We start from the raw sequence: 17,976 nt of genomic DNA, 5'->3' as shown, positions 1-17,976 counted from the left end.
TTGTTTCCTCTCAATATACAACAAAAATACAAGAATCAAAAGATGGGTTTATTTCTTGTTGATGATAATAATATATGCATTAATAAGAATTCTTTACTGAATTTTGTGGGTTAATGTTCTCTATATTAAGAAGGAAATATTAGGACCCTGGTTTAAAGGAAAAATGTGGGAATTTTAGACAAAGATTTGAAGTCGCAACTCACAAATGATGATTTGATAATTGAAAGAAAACCACAAAACAATTAAGAATAAATTTTGAATTCTTGTCTAACAAATGACGTGACACGGTACGGAAGCTTGGCTTGAGTGATATGGGGGTGTCATCCAACTTGGGTATTGTCAAACCAGGTTCGATTCTCACTCCAAACAGGGAGTTTTAACCTTTGGGTGTACTGTCAACATCAATTCGATCTGGAAAGGTCTCTGGGGGAGGGGATCGACCTTCGATGGTACTGTCAATATCGTCGCAAATTGAGTTTCCTCCTAACAAGTATGTGGGTGACGAATGAGAGCATTCAATGTCGATATCCATATTATCCTGTTATCGGAAATGTAAGCATTATTAATCTTAAACAAGTGACATATCTATATTATCTCGTTATCGTTTCTGAAATCTTATTTTGACATCATATATATAAGCTTATATGACAAACACCTTCCAATCACTTTCTTTTGATGATTTTCAGGCGAAATAAAATTCGTTTCGACTATTATATAACATTTTTCAAGATCAAACATTGATTTGAAACAAAAAAAAAAATCAAGTTAATCCATGTTTTACGCAAGTTTTTCGTAGACCTTATTAACAAGTAATATTTCACTTAAAATAGGATGTCATTCATAGATTGTGTAAAACATGGATTAACTTGCATTTTTTTTTTGTTTCAAATCAATGTTTGATCTTGAAAAATGTTATACAATAGTCGAAATGAATTTTATTATGCATGAAAATCATCAAAGTGAAGTGATTTGAAGGTGTTTGTCATATAAGCTTACATGTACAACAGCACCATATTCACTTTCCCCTATTAAAATATTATATACATAACTAATACTAATTGCGGCGACTGTTCACAGTGGCAGACCTGTAAATATCCACCCCTTTGGAGTAAAAATGGTAATTTGACAAAAAAAATTCTTTCTTCTCCTTTCTTTATTTACAATATTTTTACCTTTTTTTTTTTTTTACCTTCCTTCTCATCTCTTTCATTTTTTTAAGTTTCATGAACCGAACAAGTTAATCATCCATTAACCAACCGTTAACTGACAAAAACCTTCCGTTTTCTTTTACTTTCTTTCCCTTCCTTTATTTACAATTTTTTACCCCCTCTTATTTTTACATTCTTTTTCATCCCTTTAATTTATTTACGCTTAATGAACCGAACAAGTTAACCGACCGTTAACAGACTAAAATTGTCCGTTCAGTTAGCCGACTAAAACCAACTTACAGCGAAGCACAAATCTTTTTTAATCGTTGTAATCAATAGGGTTAGGCTGAAGCATAAATCTATTGTGTTTTAAGCTCACTAATACACCGACACCATCTTATTTAAACAACTACAGTAATTTTTTAAAATTTCAAACATAAATTCTCAATTTAATTATAATTTTAAATTTTAAATTTAATTTAATTTTAATTTTAATTTAACTACAGAAAAATAGAGAGTGCTACTAAAACACACACACACACACGTGTAAATCAAATCTAAAGTGACAGAATCTTGCTTGCGCCTTAAACTTTGTTATCGAAATCCGGGCCTTTTTTCAATCAGTTAAACCGTACATCTGAAACTATTGAATTGAAATCAGTACATCTACCATCTGATCTGATCTCTAATTTCTCCTTCTACTACAACTCAGATTCACTTTCACTATCGAATTATACTATGAATCAACCATCTGATCTGATCTCAAATTAGGCTTTTAATGCCGCAACAAGTAAGAAGAAGGTTAATAGTTGTTCTTATTGATTAATGATTTATAATAATAATTAAATTAATAATCAATAATAAGTAAGATGTTTTGGAGGGAACGTGATAGAGATACGGTGATCAATAAAGAGCAAAATGGCGGTGGTCCTCTTTGTGGTCAAGTTCGAGTTCTTGTTGTTGGTGATTCAGGTATTATTACTATTTCATCTTCCAGATTTATACCTGTTATTATGTTTTAGTTAATTAATTACGGAGTAAATTACTTTTTAGGTTTAATTTTGATAATAATATTGTTGTGTTAACTGCAATCTAGATGTTATTGGTATATATTCTACTGTTGCTATTGTTTTAGGATTTTTCTAGGGTTTGGAGTAGGACTATAATATAGAGAAATCTAAATAGCAAATGAAATCTCCAGTATAATGTGAACTCATGTTCTTATGTAACACTACATTAGTTTCTTCCCTGTGATCGTGAATTTCGTTTACGAAATTGTAAATATTAAATTTTTAATTCAAAGTAGGGTTAAAGCTACAAATGGGTTATATACTTTCTCAAATGTCCCGATGTCGCCCATATAACCATTTGCGTCTTACTGTCGGCTATATACTTTCAAAAAGTGTACCAATATGAGCCAGTATACTTTTTTTACCTGCAACGAAAACAATTGATGACGTGGCTTCTAAGTAGTCATGGCACGTCGGTGATACATCGGAACAAAAACTGAAAGTATATAGCCTACGTCGGAACGAAAATGAAAGTATATGACCTATTTGTAGCCATATAAAATGAAAAAAAAAAAAATGTTGAATAATAAACTTTACCGGTTAAGCAGGTAACTAGTAACGAAATGTTGACATTGGTATACTTTTTGAAAGTATATAGCCGACAGTGAGACGCAAATGGGTATATGGGCGACATCGGGACATTTGAGAAAGTATATAGCCTATTTGTAGCTTTAACCCTTCAAAGTATTTGATGGTTTCTTTAATACTGTATGTGTCACTGTGTTGATTGAAAAAATGTATATCCTGTGTGTATTTAGGTGTGGGGAAAACTTCTCTTGTTAATCTGATTGTGAAAGGTACGACAACAAAGCATCCTTCTCAAACAATTGGATGTACAGTAGATGTGAAGGTATGTTACAAATTATTTTTTCTCCATAGATGGCTTGAAAGATGTGGTTTTACGATTTACGAAGCAATTTTTTTGTTATCGTTATGCAGCATTTTACGTATGGAGCGCCTAGTAGCTCTTCTGATAGTGTTAAAGGTGATAAAGATAGAGATTTCTTCATTGAACTCTGGGATGTATCTGGACATGACCGTTATACGGATTGCCGTTCCATATTTTATTCTCAAATAAATGGTATGTTTTTAAACTTCAGCTATGCTTGAAACTTAAAAAAAAAAAAGTAGACTGAAAACTTGCGTTTTAAAAATTTGGTAGTTTGATTATGGCCAGTAAGGGTGTTTAGATGGGAGATATCAAAGTGAGATATCAGATAACTGTGTTTTTATATATTTATTCTTAATAACCAGTTCTCTTGCAGCAACTTCATATCTGCCTTTTCTGTTCTGATTATTTTGGCCCTAAAGTCCAATAGTCATTCTGTAATCAGTTTTGTCAAACTCTAGAAAAATGGTTATTACGAGGCACAATAATAACTTTTGCAACACATACAAACACAATGTTAACTGGGAATTAGATGTGACAAAATGGAATTATCAAAATGGGTTCGTTTGACCTACACTCACATGTTTTTCCATTCCTTTATCGACTTTTTATAAATACTCAATGCTCTAAAAATTTGATTACAGGATAACTTATATTATAATGACAAGTACTTAATCCTTGAATTAAGTGATTTAGGTGATTTAGGAGGAGGTTGTATGCATATAAAATATACTTTGGGCAACTTTTCAACTCATTTGAATCGCTAGATTCTCCAACGTTTTTATTTAAATCTTTTGAACCGTCTGAGATAAAACATACTCCAAATTGATCCGTTTATCAGTAAATGGGTTTATGCACCATCTGTCACATAATTTTATCATTTGTGATGTAAATCCATACTTAAGTTGCTATTATTGCGTTGATTATGTGTACAGGCGTAATCTTTGTACATGATCTCTCTCAAAAAAGGACAAAAACAAGTTTAAAGAAATGGGCTGCAGAAATTTCAGCAACTGGGACATTTTCAGCCCCTCTAGCAAACGGTGGGCCCGGTGGCCTTCCTGTACCATATCTAGTCATTGGTAACAAAGCAGATATAGCTGCCAAAGAGGGGACTAGAGGTAGTAGTGGCAACCTTGTGGATATGGCCCGCCACTGGGTTGAAAAACAGGGTTTGCTGTCATCAAGCGAGGAACTTCCATTGATTGACAGTTTTCCGGGAAGTGGCGGACTTATGGCTGTAAGTTTTTTTATCAAGCGTTAGTTAATAAATTATCAAGATATTTGTCAGTTTTTTAATAAATTGATATTGGTGATATATATATTAAAAAAAAAAAAAACATGCTTGAATCTGATTCCATGATTGCTAGAAGCTGGTTAGTATGCTAAGGTGGTACTATGGACGGGGTTGGGTAGCGGTCAATGCTACTAAGGTGTTGTTTGTTTTTCAGTCTGCAGATCTTATTATGTCCTGTGTCTGTGCGCCCGCAGACGTTTGTTTTCCTGAAGAAATAAGATAAAATAATGTCTTATTCTGTTTGCAACCTCGCAGACTTAAAAATATGCTTTAAGTGATGCATACAGGAGTAAGCAATTTTGCAGACATAAAAACAAACAGTCTTCACTATTCTTCACTATTCAGTATACAGATCTTTAGACCACATCTTTTTTAATCTTTACAGACATGGTCCGCAGATCTTCAGACAAAAACATCTTAAAAAACAAGCAGCACCTAATTCTTTTGTACGGGTCAGATCTCTTAGCCCGGAACCCTTTTTTGTCCAACAATCTTAAAATCAGTTTATTGACATACATTGGATGGATTTCGACCTGTTTGACCCATGCGGCCCTTTTCTTTCTGTTGACTGATTAGGGATAAAACATAATACTATGACTCAACTCATTTCTAAGTTACGAGTTGAAATTACGTCCTCTATATAAAAGTAGCTAATGATTCATCCGATGAATTATTCATCTTGGGAGAAACGCATTTCGTGATGGTATTTACTCCGTAATAAGTAACAGATTAGCTAACATAATTTGACTCGACTGTTAAAAATGTGCAGGCTGCAAAAGAAGCAAGATATGACAAGGAGTCTGTGATGAAGTTTTTTCGGATGGTATGCATATGTTATCTTCTACATATAGTTCAACCAAATTTAATAATCAAAACGTTGTTCAACTTTTTTTTCCAGTTAGTAAGAAGAAGATACTTCTCAGATGAGTTACCTATGGCGGGCCCATGGTCCACCTCAGTTCCAAGACCATTGCAGAAGCCGGGTGACAGCATAATTGATGAAGACCAATTATACACGAGCACAAGGTTTGCTATCATAACTTTTTTTATTCGTTTTTCGTGATTTAGGAGGTATTTTGGTTTTTAATTGAATACCCTACATTCGTGGGATTGGGTATTGTTGTTGTTGTTGTTTGGTTTTTAATTGACTTCAAATGGATGTCAACCCGTTCGACCCGCTTCTTTTTTGGTTACATCTTTTAGCTTAACCCAGTTAACTTATTACACGCAAAACTTAACACAAACCGACACAGTTCACTAATTGAGATAAGTGGGTCAAAATTGGCACCTCTACTTATATCACATATCGGCTAATATTTGCAGGACAATTGGTGACCCCTACAAGTACAACGTTCTACCACCACTTCCAGCTCAGCGCAATCTGACCCCACCTCCTACACTTTATCCACAGCAGCCAGTGTTGACACCTGATAATTACAACATCCCAAGATTCAACTTGAGTGGAGCTCAAGAATTAACAAGTATCAGATCGAAACGTAATGATATTAATGTGTGAATTTGCTTGCCACTACAGCTACTATTAGAAAAGGCATATGGTTCTTTTTTTCATACTGTGTTGCTGCTTCTTGATTGTAAACTACAGTCAACTCATTCTTTGACTCACACTGGGATATATTTTGATGTTTACAAGTTGGTTTGATATGTTGTATCATATAAATATTACTTGTATCATCCAGTTACTGTCTAAAATTGTTTTTACTCTTGCAAATAGTGAAAGTGAATTTCATTGTGATCATGCTATATTGTAATCGTATTATGTTATGTTATTTTTTCAATATTTTTAACATTAAGTTGATCACATTATCCCTTATATCATATAATTGATCACTATTACGCAATCATGCAATTGATCAAGTTTATCTCCCTCGCTGGTAATTCTTTGAAAAAGAAAAAAATGTTATTAGCTATTCACCTATGAGTTGAGGGGTGACTTAATGTATATGAACGAGATTAGGTACTCGCGGGATTAGGCAATCTTGTTGTAGTGTTAATGGTTCCTTAAATGTTTTTATAAATAATAAAATATTTTTTACTAGTCATTCATTCATTTTAGGTTACCAACTATCGATGGAGCCCACGCTTCGCAGCGGAAGTTCAAACAGGCCTTAATGGAAAACTCAGTGTTTGGTTAAAAAAAAGAAGCCAATATGTATGAAAGGTATTCTCAACTGTTTAGTGTTTTTTAAAAAGCTTTTGTTTTACGTATAGTTAGTTGCGTTGTGTTCGTAAAATTATTTCGAGTTAAATGGTGGTGTCGGAAAAATTTAACTCGTCACGAGCGAGATGATATGTTTCGTTGTAGATTTTGGTGAAGTTTATTTAAGATTTTTTATTAAAATATTAATTGACATTTTACCCCGTTGGTTGGGGGGCGTATTTGGATTTTGGGAGAAGTTTGACCGTTGTTTGTGTGAAATCTGAATTTTATTAAAAAAAATTGCAATTTAGCCCTTGCAATTTTGGAAGGTTTTCATTTTTTTTAGTAAAGGATCTCTGTAATCATTTATGCAAGGCGTACAAGTGTTATGCACAAAGTTGGGGACTATTCGTTAGTAGAACCCAAACTTTGTGTTTTAGTTCTCTGTAATATTATTATATATTATAATATAATATAATAACACAAGGTATAAAATGGACGAGGTCATAGGAATAAAGAAAAAAACTAAATCACCATTGATAACATAAAACACAATTATTGAATTATTCATATTGTTTTATGCTTGCTTTTTACCTAATTAATATTTAATATTTAATATTTTGATATTAATTAATAATTAATATTTAAAACAAAAAATGGTAGCAGACAAACTAAAATTCCATCTTTAGCCCACCGGCCCCCAAAATTCACTCAAATTCGATGATTAGGTCGGTCTGCTGATTATCCCAAACTGCACACCCCAATTTTACGTATATCTTTGATACACACTTATATATTGATTATGATTTGAATCTGAATTATAGGTTGCTTTAGAAATCAGAAGAGTAAAAGAAGAAAAAATGGGAATACCAATGGATATGAGAGACGCATGGGTAAACAGGAAGAATAAATCATCGCCATCGTCAAATTTTATGATTCCTTCTCCTGAAGAAGATCTTAAGTTTCTCAGATCACAAATGTGTACTCAAGGTTTATTTCAATTTCAATTTTATTGTTTATGTTTATGCTTGTTTTATCTGTAATATGATATGATATTATTGTTGTACAAATTTTATGTCTGTTTTATGTGGAATTTGAATGCAATAAGTCTGAATTCGACGAAATTTTGGTTGTTCATCTGGTTCTTACTTATATTTAAGTTCTTATTGCAACCCTTATGTTCCCTATTGGCTATGCCTATTGTCCAACAGACATTTAATGATAGTTTGGTCGTTCATGAGATTCCTATTTAAAATTACATCTCTTATAAGAAACTCGAATCTTCGTACTGCGCACAAATAGGGGTTGGTTATAGTCAAACAAGCTTTATTTATATTACCATTAAGTTTGCTTTATTTGAAGTGGCCTCTATATGTGTGTGTGCGCGCGCGCGCGTGCATTCATGGGAAGCACGCAATTATCAGCAAGGAAAACGTCAAGTATGTACATGCACATTTCTTAGGAAATTAACAGGTAGTTTCATAATTTGCAGAAGGAGTGCGTGCAGGAGTCAAGTCAGCATCCATTGCATGTGTTGCCAGTGCAATCCCTACGGTTAGTGGCTTAATTTATTATTCTTTCAGATGAATGTTTTCTCTTCTAAATGTATATTTACTCCGCAGCATTCAAGGAATGACCTTTTAGTCCTAAGGTGTCTATTAGTGTATTTCATACTGTATCAATCTGGTTAACTTCAAGGCATACTTTTTGTACTTTATTTCCCTTTTACAAGTCGATGTTAAAGAGACTTAACTTATTGTCATGTGATGTTGTATATTTTCTTTTGTACAACATTTACTTAAGATTTTTTTAGCCCAAAATCGTGGCTGGTTTTGGCATTATTTTCTAGTTATTTACATGATGATTACAATCATAGTATATAGTTTGTTTTTGGATAAGCCTTGGTAGTTTATGAAACCATTGACTCATTATCATGTGATCTTATTGCCACTGAAATATTTGTGTTTATCTTGATTTCAGCTAATTGCTGTGCGGACAATCCCTTGGGCAAAGGCAAATCTGAATTATACTGCACAGGCACTCATCATATCTGCAGGTACATTCCAAAGTTTAGCAATTTAATCAATGACCATGACATTATCAAAACTTTCATCAGATATGTAAGAAGGTTCTCATATACATGATCTAATTTATGTTTTCCATTTTTCTTTTTACTTTGTTAAAACAGCATCCATTGCAGCATACTTTGTGACTGCTGACAAAACTATCTTGGAGTGTGCAAGGAGAAACACACGTTCCCTTTATGATAAATCTTCTTAAGATCTGACAACTGTTGATATGCAACTTCTCGGTGTGTCTGTATCGAGTTTTGGCTTCTTGTAGCCACGAGATGCACATTTCAAATGTTTTTATGCATCAACCTGTAGTGGTTCTGTGTGTTATAATTTGCCTAAGTTGTCATCAAGGGGCCAAATTCTGCACTTTTATGATCAAATTGTGAAGCATGTCATGAATAAGTTCTTTGTTTTCTGAATGATATCTCAGGTTTTTTTATATTTGCTCTGTTTTAGCCTATAATGTTGCAACTATTTTCATTTTGAAATGTTGTAGATTAGATTGTGTTTTCTGGGTGAACTTTTTAAGTCTAATAGTAATGCCATTGCCCCCTTGAAGCTTTATAAGAAAACGGTGGTGTTACTAACATATGCTATTTTCTCCTGTTATAAACACAAGTTTTGTACAAACAAGAATGGTTCATGTGAGTTAAGGTTTTTCATTGGGCGTGGCTCTTTTAGCTCTTTGCTAGGTGCGATGTACTGCTTAGTTGTAAAAAGACGATAAACTATAAGCTGAATCGAACTCTTCACATATGGGCACTTCTGAAGAGGATTGAAATGGTTGCAAACTTGCAATCATTAAATCTTAACCATTTACATAAGTCGAGTACTCAAATATTTTGTTGGGATCTAGTTACCACTGCCATAATTTAGACCCCTCTACTTGTTAGATTCACAAAAAAACGATTGAAACCACCCTTTTCTTGCCTCATTGTCTTAAAATTTCGCTAGCCAGACTACATTCCATAGTAGTTACTTAAAAATATGTTTCAGGCAACTCAGATCCATGGACACACAGTAGATTAAACATTGATCGGAGAACATGTTTAGCAAAAAATTCATCGTTTCTCAATAATAACAACAGTATCTAAATTTTTTTTTTTACAAATGACACAGAATAGTGAAAATGCATGACCCGAGCTGTGCAAACACAAGTATGGTGCTCTTGTCTTGAATAAAATGAGATATAAGAAAAGGATGAAAGCTCTAAGGCCTCCGAAGGGAGTCCTTGAAGTATAAATACATTATGCAAATCAAACGGTATCATGCAATTCAAAGGTCCCGGACTTGAGTAGAGCAAGACATATCAATCATAACATGAACGTGAGTATAGAATCAAGTATCAACTAAAATGGCAAAATGCTGAGTTTACAGTAACGACTGTTCCCTGATGTCATTGAACCTTATATTCAAAAGACAAGTTTTCAAATTCTCATGTACACCAATGAAATTGCTAGAAAATTGGAAGGTACTGAAAGAAATAAAAGCAATTATAGTTATAGATATTCCTTATTTTACAATAAGGACACAAATCATTTTTTTTTTTTTTTTTTTTTTTTTTTTTTTTTTTTTTTTTTTTTTTTTGAAAGGCAATGTTAGTGGTTAGCTCACGAAGTTAATTCACGAAAATCCCCCCCCCCCCCCGAGACTCGAACCCTGGTCTCCTCGATCTCCTCGAACACCATGTTAACATGGTGACCAATGAGGCAAAGCCCCATTGGTCAATAAGGACACAAATCATAGACAGAAAATATTAGTGTCAATCTACAAAAAGGTCTCATAGACCAATTACAAAAACCCGTATTTAACTCTTTTTGTCGATTGTCAAGAAGCCTTTCGTATCATCTTTAACGGTATCTAGCTAGCTAAGTAATGAATAAGAATCCCAAGGGGTTTATAATGAAAAATATAAATTAATGGAAAAAATCCAAAGTGCATCGTTGCGTCCAGATACACTCTTCATGTGGTAGTAAGAGTTTGATTCTTTGCACTCAAATGTGTATTCTAAAATGCATACCTATAAATAGCATCAGCAACTCCATCTTCATCGTTACTGGCGCCAATCACATTTGCTACAGCTTTTGTTTTCTCTGATCCGTTACTTAAAGCTATGCCTAAAGAAGCTAATTCAATCATCTCAATATCATTCTCACCATCACCAATTGCCATTACCTGTTCATCATTGGTAGAAAAACATTCTATCAAATCAGAAACCACACAGTTCAAAAACAGATGCATATCAATGATTGACATTAGGGAAATATATGGGAACTACCAAAAGTTTGACTTAAAGTCACAACATTACTTTTATAAGTCTGTAATCTATAATTCCAATTTTTAAGAGAGGTGTAGTGATTTATATTTGGACCAAAAAAACATGTTTCACAAAAGTAAATAATGACTGTTTTGATAGAAAAAAGACACATACGCAAGTGTCATGAACACGCACCTCGTCTGCAGTAACACCAAAATGATCGAGCAGCATTCTTACTCCACTCCCCTTTGAAGTGCCAGCTGGCACAATCTCAAGCATATCGGGCTGGGCCTGGACCACAGAGGCCCGACCTGTTGTTGCTTCTGACCAGTATGGCCTGAGACTACCAGCCACCCCTTCAGCAGTGTGTAGAAATAAAACCTTCTGTAGTTTCAATTATAACATTTACAAAAGACAATAAACGTAAACGTGTGAAAATAGTATAAACAAATTATAATATAAAATATTCTCCAAAAAGTCAACTAAATACCTGCACGTCGCCACTTCTTAACAAGTCATCCACTGAAGACATAATCTCTGCCTGACAACGTTTAGGTTAAACTAGTGTTAGAGGCAGACAAAATCCAATTAAACCTGTTTTGCACAGCAGAAAATAATAATAGTAATAACTCAGGCACCTTTGGCTCATTATACACAGTATGGAGTGCGTCAACAAGAGGGTGGCTGAATAAGGTCAGGCAACGATTCTCACTGAATGCAATAAGTGGAATATTGTGCTCTACAGAGTAATGAAATGCCTGTCACAATTGCAGCATATTAGGCATCAAAATTCAGCACAACAAAAAAAAAAAAAAAAAAAAAAAAAAAAAAAAAAAAAAAAAAAAAAATTTCCAACTAATGTTACTCCAAGCTTTAGTCATTACGTTATGATATAGCAGAAACTAATGAATCATAGCATAAATATACCTCTCTGCAAACATCTGTATCTAAATTTCTTCTGTGAATTTCCCGGCCTTCTTTACCATAAACAAGCAAACCCTAAAAGATTTAAAAGGAGTTAAGAGTAAGAAGAAGATAACAAGGAGTCACCAAAATGTCAATATCAAACCTGTATGAAAACACCAGGTGAATACTCGGAGACAATTCCATCTCTTCCTGCTAAATCGACCATCTTCAAAAGAGTTATAGCAGCTGGACGAGTCTGTTTCCAAAATTACAGGCAAAATTGTGAGATTTCGAGCAAGCACCACAACTAGATGTGGCAAAAAGAGTGGGTTCGGCAATTCAAGTAAAACGGGGTCAGGTGAAAGGGCTGTTTTTGGTACTGATCGAAACAGGTCAGGTACTAAGGTTGGGTTGATCCACAAATGTATTTGTCTATTCGTTTTTGGATAATGTGTTTAATATGAGCATGAAAGCTAGATTACTGAAATAACTATTGAAATTTTTCAAGTTTAATAATATGTAGGCTGTGAGCATTTTAATTATACTTTGGGCGACTTTCATTTGACAGATTAAGGGCTAAACCATGACCCGAATCAGCCCTTTTTAAGTAAATGGATTGGAGTTGCTACCTCAAACCACGACATAGACAACAATGGAGACTATCACTCCAAAAAATATAAAAATAATTATGTTTTTCTTACTTTCCCAGTAGCAATCACCACTTTAATACCCCTTGATGAAGCCTCTCTTAAAGCGTTTGCATTTGCTTCAGATATTAGACTTTTGCTGTTCAGCAGTGTACCTTATGTCCATAGAGATAAACGACAACTAATAGTCATATGTGGTACTTGCAAATAACATCTAAAAACAATTTGAAGTCAAACTCACCATCCATATCACAAAATAAATAGCTGAACTTTGGCTTGTAGAACCGAAGACTGCCTGCTTTTTTCCTCCCTTCAGACAATTCAAGTGTAAGTTTCTATCTGACAAGATGCTTTGAACAACCAAATTAGGATTAGTTGAATAAAAGGTATTAATTTTGGTCCAACCGTTAATATCAGTGACCAAAATTAATTTGAGATATTCAAAAATCTTGATTGCAGGGTAACCAGTTTCTTAGAACACGTCAGCTATGTAAAGGATCAACATTTTATTGGTAAAGAAATAATTGACATAGTTACCTGCATGGATTAGCTTAGACGTGAGGTTTCAAAGGTTTTAATATGACAACAAAGTTAATTACAATAGCAAATGAACTAAATTGTAACCTTTTAATTCAATTGCACACATAGAAATATTATGCTCAAAAGAAGTTATCGAGGTTTAAGGGGCATATGAAATTGTATATTAGAACTGTTACTCTGCTTATTGCATTTCAATACAGCAGATAGACAGCTTTAAGGTGTCTAAGATTTGCTTATTTAAACTGCTTATCTGATATTCAGAAATTAAATACAGTTTTATATAAGCATCTTGGTGATGAACATCCCCGGCTGCTTATTTCACAAGAAGTTAATCAGATAAGAGTCAAATACCATCAGATGTCTTTGGTAAAGGGATTTGACCATCTTCAGCATTCGATGCACTTTGGATAAGTCCTTTCCCTTTCCATCCAAGACTTTTCAGAAGACGTTCTTCTTCCTCCTCCATTTCTGCTTCAGCTTCATCACTTAGTTCGTGATCATAACCCATGAGATGCAATAACCCATGAACCTATAAAAGATAAATGAATGAGTTATCAGATATTCATCTTATCAATTGATGAGGCCAAAATGTATATTTGTGCGCTGGATTTGATTAACTAGGTCTTATAATTCCCTGAATTACCTAAGGTAACATACGGTACCTTCAACTTGGAAAAGTTGTAAAGCCTTGACTTGGTTGACTCGGTCACATGGTCTCACATGACTTGCTTTCGTAAACAACTTCACCGAAATATAACAACTCTTAACTTATTTTATCTTCATCATACTGCATGTGCGACATTCATAAACACATACATAGACGCATTTGATTCTCCAAAAAATTTTCAGGTTCCTTTGGCAATCTCCTTCCCCATTATATTACTGAACATTTTTCTGTGTCTATTTTCTTCCTTTGATTGTTTTAAATACGATATAAATGTTTTGCCCTTTATATGAATTAAACATTAGAATACAAGAGACGGAGAAAACATGTTTCAAGAAACTGTTTCCTAAAAGATTAATATTAAGAATCATCGAGGGTTAAATTTAACAACGGACCGGATTATTATTGGGCTCAGAGACTGGATTGTCACTCTGACACGGTCTAGATGATGCCATTTTGTCTTGTCGAAGTCTTCTATCTCTTCAACAAGCAATTAACTTTGACAGATATTTCCTTTATTAATTGATAAATATAAATATGATGGCTTATCGAGGAGGAGAAAGAGAGACATTATGAGAAATGGTGCACACGATAATTGGGGGAGAAATCTTATTCCATTTTAAGTTTTTTATTAACCCAAGTTCTAGATTGTATTAAAGATGGGTGTGATATAAATAATTGAGACCAAGTTTCAAATTTTATTATTGGTGGATGTAATTATAAAAACATACCAAATGGCCATTGGTCTAGAGATATCAAGGTGACCCCTAAAACCAAGAGGTTGTGGGTTCAAGTCCAGAGTGGACATGTATATATTTGTGAAAAAATTGTGTGGGTGAAAAGGTTTGCCTTTAGAAAAAAAAAAATACATACCTCATACTACGGAAAATGAGAAAGGAAAGGGACTGAGTGAGATGAAGATTGAAGAGTTTTAAAGAAAAAGATAAAGGCTTTTTTATTTAAAGGCAAAGCATATGTAGTATGTGTTTCTGTATTTGTTTCAAGAACACTAAACATGGAAGACGATGAAAAAAAAAAGTTTGTTTTTTATAAGGCTCGAGGAGAATATAATTAGAAGCTAGTTATTTGTGCAGTAATGTTCAGAGAAAGCAAGTCATGTGAGATTGTGTGAATAAGCCAACTGAGTTAAGGGGTCCAAATTTACCACTTTCTAAAGTTGAAAGAACCATTAGAGATAGTCAAATTTATGGTACAAACATACATCATGGCCATCATATAATAACACATTACACACATATGTACATATACGCAAACACATACATGAATGCTAATATATACACATTGAAACAAATTTAAAGAAGGTTTTCAGGAGGTTTCAAACTAGAATGATATGAGTGAGAAGAAATGATACCAAAGCATCCTCACAGCTCTTTTAAATATATCAAATACAGTTCAAAGTTAATAGGAAATGGTACCATAAGAATGCGGATCTCATCAAGAAGAGTGTGCCCTCTTTCCTCTGCTTGTCTTGCAGCCGTTTCAACCGAAACTATTATGTCACCCAACATTAGCTGCAGCAAGATGAAAAAAATGTTATTGTGTGTTTAAGTTCATCCTACCAATTACTTAAAGTTTTCATCAAAAATCCAAACGTGATAATGATAATTCCTTTTTATTCTTTTGCTCGTTCATTTTCATATGATAATACTATTTTACAACTTTTCCTCTAGGCCACAACTTAACACCAACTAGTATTTAAAATTTAACTGATGTATAGAACAGTTGTTACCAGCGGAAGCTTAAGTTCAGGTATATGCTGAGACATAGAGAGAACGTCAGTAGCATGATCCTCATTCCTCCAATCTTTATTAAGCTCACGAATAAACTCATCATTACATAGAAGTAGTGATAACTCAACACTCTCATATTGGCCAACATCATCAATGACAGGACATCTTGTTTTATGACGATCTGAATCTTTTAAACCATCAAATGCTACTTTCATAGCCATTGGGACGTTTAGACGAAGCATTTCTGCAATATCCTGCAAAAACTCACAATGAATAAGCAACGCTTCTCCATTCTATTCTATCATTAAAGTCTACAAAACAAAGTTTCCAAACAACGTACACCAAGTAGATGTCAAATTACACTAATATGAGTTGCTAACTTGAAGTTTCTGCCATGGTATCCTATCTACTTGGCTTATTTCCTCATTAACTACAATTATGAAAAGAAACGTGTCAACTATATATCTTGATAGTCTAAAGAGTACATCAGATGTTTACATCCTAATTGTTGAACTAAGTATACTCTAATACCTTCTTATAGTATGTAGGTAACCAAAGATCGTTTGATAAGTTAGTAATATAACTTTTAACATTTCGTAATGTAGGTAAACAAAGCTCGTTTCTCTCATGAAGATGATTGCAGGTTCAGCTATATCAACTGAAATGTATGATATACCTGGAATCTGCTTACCTACACTAAGAAGTTCAATCAACTTTTTTGTTGAGATTCCAATTCATGTTACCTTTTGCTGACGAAATCGAACTTACAGGCATTTTAGCATGTCAATGTCCCTTCAATCATATTGAGGTATTTTGAAACTTAGACTACCTATTCTGGAATTTGTCGTAGCATAACCTAAAAGAAAATTTGTCCTAGCACGTGAACTTAAGCATATTAGCTGTTAGATAAACAGAAGGTTCTAATTATATAGATAAATCATCAATTAATTTTAATTACAGCAAATAAACAAGTAATGCAATGGAATGAAATGAAATGAAATGTAATAAACCAGAATTTCAGGATCATCAGGTAACTGTTGCTCGATACAAATCTTAACATCGAGTTCTAATTCCTTCTTCTTTTTAGCCGCCGGACGTCCTCGAACCTTCCGATAATTTCGCTGTTGCTGCGACGCAAACGCCTTCCCTCCGAACCTTCTAGAATCATCTAAACCACGAACTAATGGAGTATTAACAGAATAATAATAATTATACGAAACGTTAGTGCGTGAATTAGAAAGTTGTGGTAAATGTAACGATGAGAGTTTAGTGTGTAACGGTGAATTAGAGATTGTACGGAAGAAGATGCTGGTGGTGGTCATGGTAGGAATATGTGAAAATGAAGAAGAAAAGGAATGGTGGAGGTTGTGAAGGAGGATTGGAGGGAGGCGTGACCTCATTAGACGGCGACTGGTTGAAAGTGATGTGCTGCACGCTTACAGTCAGAGCCGTCGTGCGGGGGCGATGATAGCCGGGAATTGGGTTTTTGTTATTTTGGTGAACAGGGACCAAACTTCGAATTGATAAAAGTGAATGATTAGAAAGATTCAGAATCTGAATGGTAAAAGCTTTTTGCTTCGAATGAAAATAAGTTGTTTGATAATCATTTTTAGAATGAACGATATGAACTGACTAAAACTACCTTATTAACGTGCAGTGGCGGATCCAGGATTATTTTTCTACGGGGGCAAAAATTTACTAAAATTATTTGAATTTCAATTCAAAAATCATATAAAAATGGACATAGCTCCTAAGTTTTTCAAAGAGATAACTTATAAATGCTATCAAAAAAGTAATAATAAAAACAGCTGCTGCAAGACTCGAACCCCCAACCAGTTTGTTATTAGCGCCTTACATTAATCAGCTGATCCAAGGGCAGTTTGTTACATATTTCTTCTATATATTATATAACCTGATAGTTACGCACGGTTTTATCGCATTTACATAAAAAATTATTAAAATATTTTCGATCGCCGGGGGCGGATGACCCCGGTTGCACCATGCTGGATCCGCCCGTGTTAACGTGTGATATGAATAAAAAATTCAATATACTTGTTACTTAGGTGATCTGGATATGATCTGAGGAGAATATTATAGATAATTTGAGCTCTTAATGGTTAAGAGAGTGTTTCATCTCTGAATGGTTCAAAGCTAAATTCTGAACCATTCAACACCATATGTCATTCAGAGGTCAGAAACAAACGCACTGAATGCTGAACGGTTCAGCATTCAGTACTGAACCATTCCATTAAGAGACAAACAAACGCACCCTTACTCCAACCCCGTTAAAGATGTCTCACAAAATTGTCAATAAAAGTGAACAATCATATATCATATCATATAAATATAAATAAATAATAACAAACAAATGAAAATAAAAAATAAAAAAAATGGTATGTTATCGAGTACAACATATTTACTTGCCATGGTTGGTTGAAATAATAGATTAATAGGTACTGTATATCAACTTAGAGGTTTGTTTACCTCTTAATTAAATAGTTTAACATTTGATACGTTAGTTTTTAACGTGTAAAATGACATATCATATTGAATAGTTCAACATTTAGTGCTGAA

At 33.8% G+C, this 17,976-nt stretch overlaps 3 protein-coding genes across 3 annotated transcripts; 2 read left to right on the top strand and 1 right to left on the bottom strand.

Annotated features, from left to right (window-relative positions):
- The first annotated feature begins 1,689 nt into the window (after positions 1 to 1,689).
- LOC139852895 (small GTPase LIP1-like) lies at positions 1,690 to 5,945 on the top strand. The gene is made up of 8 exons (XM_071842238.1): positions 1,690 to 1,938; positions 2,018 to 2,120; positions 2,977 to 3,068; positions 3,158 to 3,299; positions 4,043 to 4,347; positions 5,174 to 5,227; positions 5,303 to 5,430; positions 5,728 to 5,945. The coding sequence occupies exons 1-8, from the start codon at positions 1,927 to 1,929 to the stop codon at positions 5,918 to 5,920; spliced, it is 1,029 nt and encodes a 342-aa protein (XP_071698339.1). The 5' UTR covers positions 1,690 to 1,926; the 3' UTR covers positions 5,921 to 5,945.
- Positions 5,946 to 7,397: 1,452 nt separating this feature from the next.
- Positions 7,398 to 8,876, top strand: LOC139855721 (early nodulin-93-like). Its single transcript, XM_071844973.1, has 4 exons — positions 7,398 to 7,552; positions 8,055 to 8,116; positions 8,543 to 8,618; positions 8,751 to 8,876. Exons 1-4 carry the CDS (start codon positions 7,423 to 7,425, stop codon positions 8,840 to 8,842), a joined length of 360 nt encoding a protein of 119 aa, XP_071701074.1. The 5' UTR covers positions 7,398 to 7,422; the 3' UTR covers positions 8,843 to 8,876.
- A 1,690-nt stretch (positions 8,877 to 10,566) lies between these two features.
- On the bottom strand, positions 10,567 to 16,894 carry LOC139853128 (endoribonuclease YBEY, chloroplastic-like). The gene is made up of 12 exons (XM_071842505.1): positions 16,413 to 16,894; positions 15,402 to 15,656; positions 15,088 to 15,183; positions 13,339 to 13,516; positions 12,689 to 12,757; positions 12,502 to 12,602; positions 11,964 to 12,056; positions 11,822 to 11,893; positions 11,533 to 11,652; positions 11,385 to 11,435; positions 11,090 to 11,278; positions 10,567 to 10,812 (listed from the first exon to the last, which is right to left on the bottom strand). Exons 1-12 carry the CDS (start codon positions 16,800 to 16,802, stop codon positions 10,645 to 10,647), a joined length of 1,782 nt encoding a protein of 593 aa, XP_071698606.1. The 5' UTR covers positions 16,803 to 16,894; the 3' UTR covers positions 10,567 to 10,644.
- Between the last annotated feature and the right edge of the window lie 1,082 nt (positions 16,895 to 17,976).

Source organism: Rutidosis leptorrhynchoides, chromosome 6 (genome assembly GCF_046630445.1).
Source record: "Rutidosis leptorrhynchoides isolate AG116_Rl617_1_P2 chromosome 6, CSIRO_AGI_Rlap_v1, whole genome shotgun sequence".
Taxonomy (NCBI): domain Eukaryota; kingdom Viridiplantae; phylum Streptophyta; class Magnoliopsida; order Asterales; family Asteraceae; genus Rutidosis; species Rutidosis leptorrhynchoides.
The sequence above is the reverse complement of the archived record's forward strand: the minus strand, read 5'-3'. Positions and strand labels throughout refer to the sequence as shown.

Bases quoted from the DNA above. Each gene is read 5' to 3' on its own strand.
- LOC139852895 (XM_071842238.1), top strand. The intron at 5,228-5,302 runs GTATGCATATGT...TTTTTTTTCCAG, and splicing joins TGATGAAGTTTTTTCGGATG to TTAGTAAGAAGAAGATACTT. The intron at 5,431-5,727 runs GTTTGCTATCAT...TAATATTTGCAG, and splicing joins CAATTATACACGAGCACAAG to GACAATTGGTGACCCCTACA.
- LOC139855721 (XM_071844973.1), top strand. From the start codon at position 7,423: ATGGGAATACCAATGGATATGAGAGACGCATGGGTAAACAGGAAGAAT. The intron at 8,117-8,542 runs GTTAGTGGCTTA...TCTTGATTTCAG, and splicing joins TTGCCAGTGCAATCCCTACG to CTAATTGCTGTGCGGACAAT. The intron at 8,619-8,750 runs GTACATTCCAAA...TTGTTAAAACAG, and splicing joins GGCACTCATCATATCTGCAG to CATCCATTGCAGCATACTTT.
- LOC139853128 (XM_071842505.1), bottom strand. From the start codon at position 16,802: ATGAGGTCACGCCTCCCTCCAATCCTCCTTCACAACCTCCACCATTCC. The intron at 12,758-13,338 runs GTATTTGACTCT...AATTGTCTGAAG, and splicing joins TTTACCAAAGACATCTGATG to GGAGGAAAAAAGCAGGCAGT. The intron at 12,603-12,688 runs GTGAGTTTGACT...TATGGACATAAG, and splicing joins TTTATTTTGTGATATGGATG to GTACACTGCTGAACAGCAAA.